The following is a 1,499-nucleotide window of genomic DNA, read 5'->3' as shown; positions in this document are numbered from 1 at the left end:
CCAAATCTCCCTCAAATCACACCCTACTCTCTCATCTATGTAAATATGAGTGAATGAGGGAGACCTCTACGTGGTAGCTAGACCTGCTAGAAATAGCAACCAAATCTCCCTCAAATCACACCCTACTCTCATCTATGTATATATGAGTGAATGAGGGAGACCTCTACGTGGTAGCTAAACCTGCTAGAAATAGCAACCAAATCTCCCTCAAATCACACCCTACTCTCTTATCTATGTATATATGTATGTATGAGCCAATGAGGGAGACCTCTACATTGTAGGTAGACCTGCTAGAAATAGCAGCCAAATCTCCCTCAAATCACACCCTACTCTCTTATCTGTGTATATATGTATGAGCCAATGAGGGAGACCTCTACATGGCAGCTAGACCTGCTAGAAATAGTAGCCAGATCTCCCTCAAATCACACCCTACTGTCTAATCTATGTATATATGTATGAGCCAGGTCTATAGTTGATGACTGTTACCCAAGGCTGCTACACAATGGGACCGAACCCAAAACCATGTGTTTGCCAAGAGAGCTCTTTTACCACACAACCACGTCTGTGCCTGACCAGAAAAAGGGGGGAGGGGCTATTTTTTATTATTATTTTTATGATTTTTGTTTCTTGATTTGTTTAAATAATAAAAACTTATTTCTCGTTTTGTTTGTCCCGTATATTAATTAATTTGTTTTGTTTTTTTTTGTTTTTCTCTTTGCAATTTTCCCAGTTGCCACCCATGAACAAACGAAGCAGAAAGTTGCCGTTAAAATTGTGAACCGGAACAAAATCAAGAATCTGGATGTCGTCGGAAAGATTCGCAAAGAGATCCAAAACCTCAAACTGTTTAGACATCCACATATTATCAAGCTGTAAGTATTATGGGGGGGGGGTGATGGTGGTGGTGGTGGTGGCGGTAGTAGTAGTAGTTGTGGTGGTGGTGGTAGTAGTTGCGGTGGTGGTGGCGGTAGTAGTAGTAGTAGTAGTTGTGGTGGTGGTGGTGGTGGATCATCTGTTCTGATTAAATCATCTAACCCATGCCAACATGGATGTTAAATGATGTATATATATGTGTGTGTGTGTGTGTGTTTGTGTCTCCTTGTGTTTGACATCACATGACAGTCGTAAACGAGTGTCACTGTCATACAAGCAGCATCATTCATTTCCAACATTCTGCAGAAGCATGTCTGGCATTTGGGAAACCTTACCTTACTTGGAGGCAGGTGAGGGTTGGTGACAGCAAGGACATCCAGCTGTAGAAAATCTGCTTCGTTAACCCTCTTCTAAGCCATGCAAGTAAGGAAAGGGAAAAAAAACTGCAAGATTTAAAAGAAACAAACAAATTTTCATTGAAAGTTTTGTATTTTTATGTGTTTTTCTCTTTTTTTTTTCTTTTTCATCTCCACCCTGGTGTTCCGTCTGTCTGTGTGTCCTTCCTGCAGTTACCAAGTGTTCAGCACACCAACAGATATTTTTATGGTGATGGAGTTTGTATCGGG

The 1,499-nt window shown here is 41.0% G+C and overlaps 1 protein-coding gene across 1 annotated transcript in view; it reads left to right on the top strand.

Moving 5' to 3' along the window:
• Positions 1-1,499, top strand: part of LOC106875312 (5'-AMP-activated protein kinase catalytic subunit alpha-2) — a 16,943-nt gene that overhangs the window by 6,760 nt on the left and 8,684 nt on the right. The window contains exons 2-3 of the mRNA XM_014923400.2: positions 731-872; positions 1,443-1,499. The exon at positions 1,443-1,499 is cut by the window's right edge and continues 70 nt beyond it. Coding sequence (XP_014778886.2) covers positions 731-872; positions 1,443-1,499 — 199 coding nt within the window. The remainder of the gene's footprint in view (positions 1-730; positions 873-1,442) is intronic.

The sequence above is a fragment of the Octopus bimaculoides genome, chromosome 28, assembly GCF_001194135.2.
Source record: "Octopus bimaculoides isolate UCB-OBI-ISO-001 chromosome 28, ASM119413v2, whole genome shotgun sequence".
Taxonomy (NCBI): domain Eukaryota; kingdom Metazoa; phylum Mollusca; class Cephalopoda; order Octopoda; family Octopodidae; genus Octopus; species Octopus bimaculoides.
This window is presented reverse-complemented; position numbering and strand designations above follow the sequence as displayed.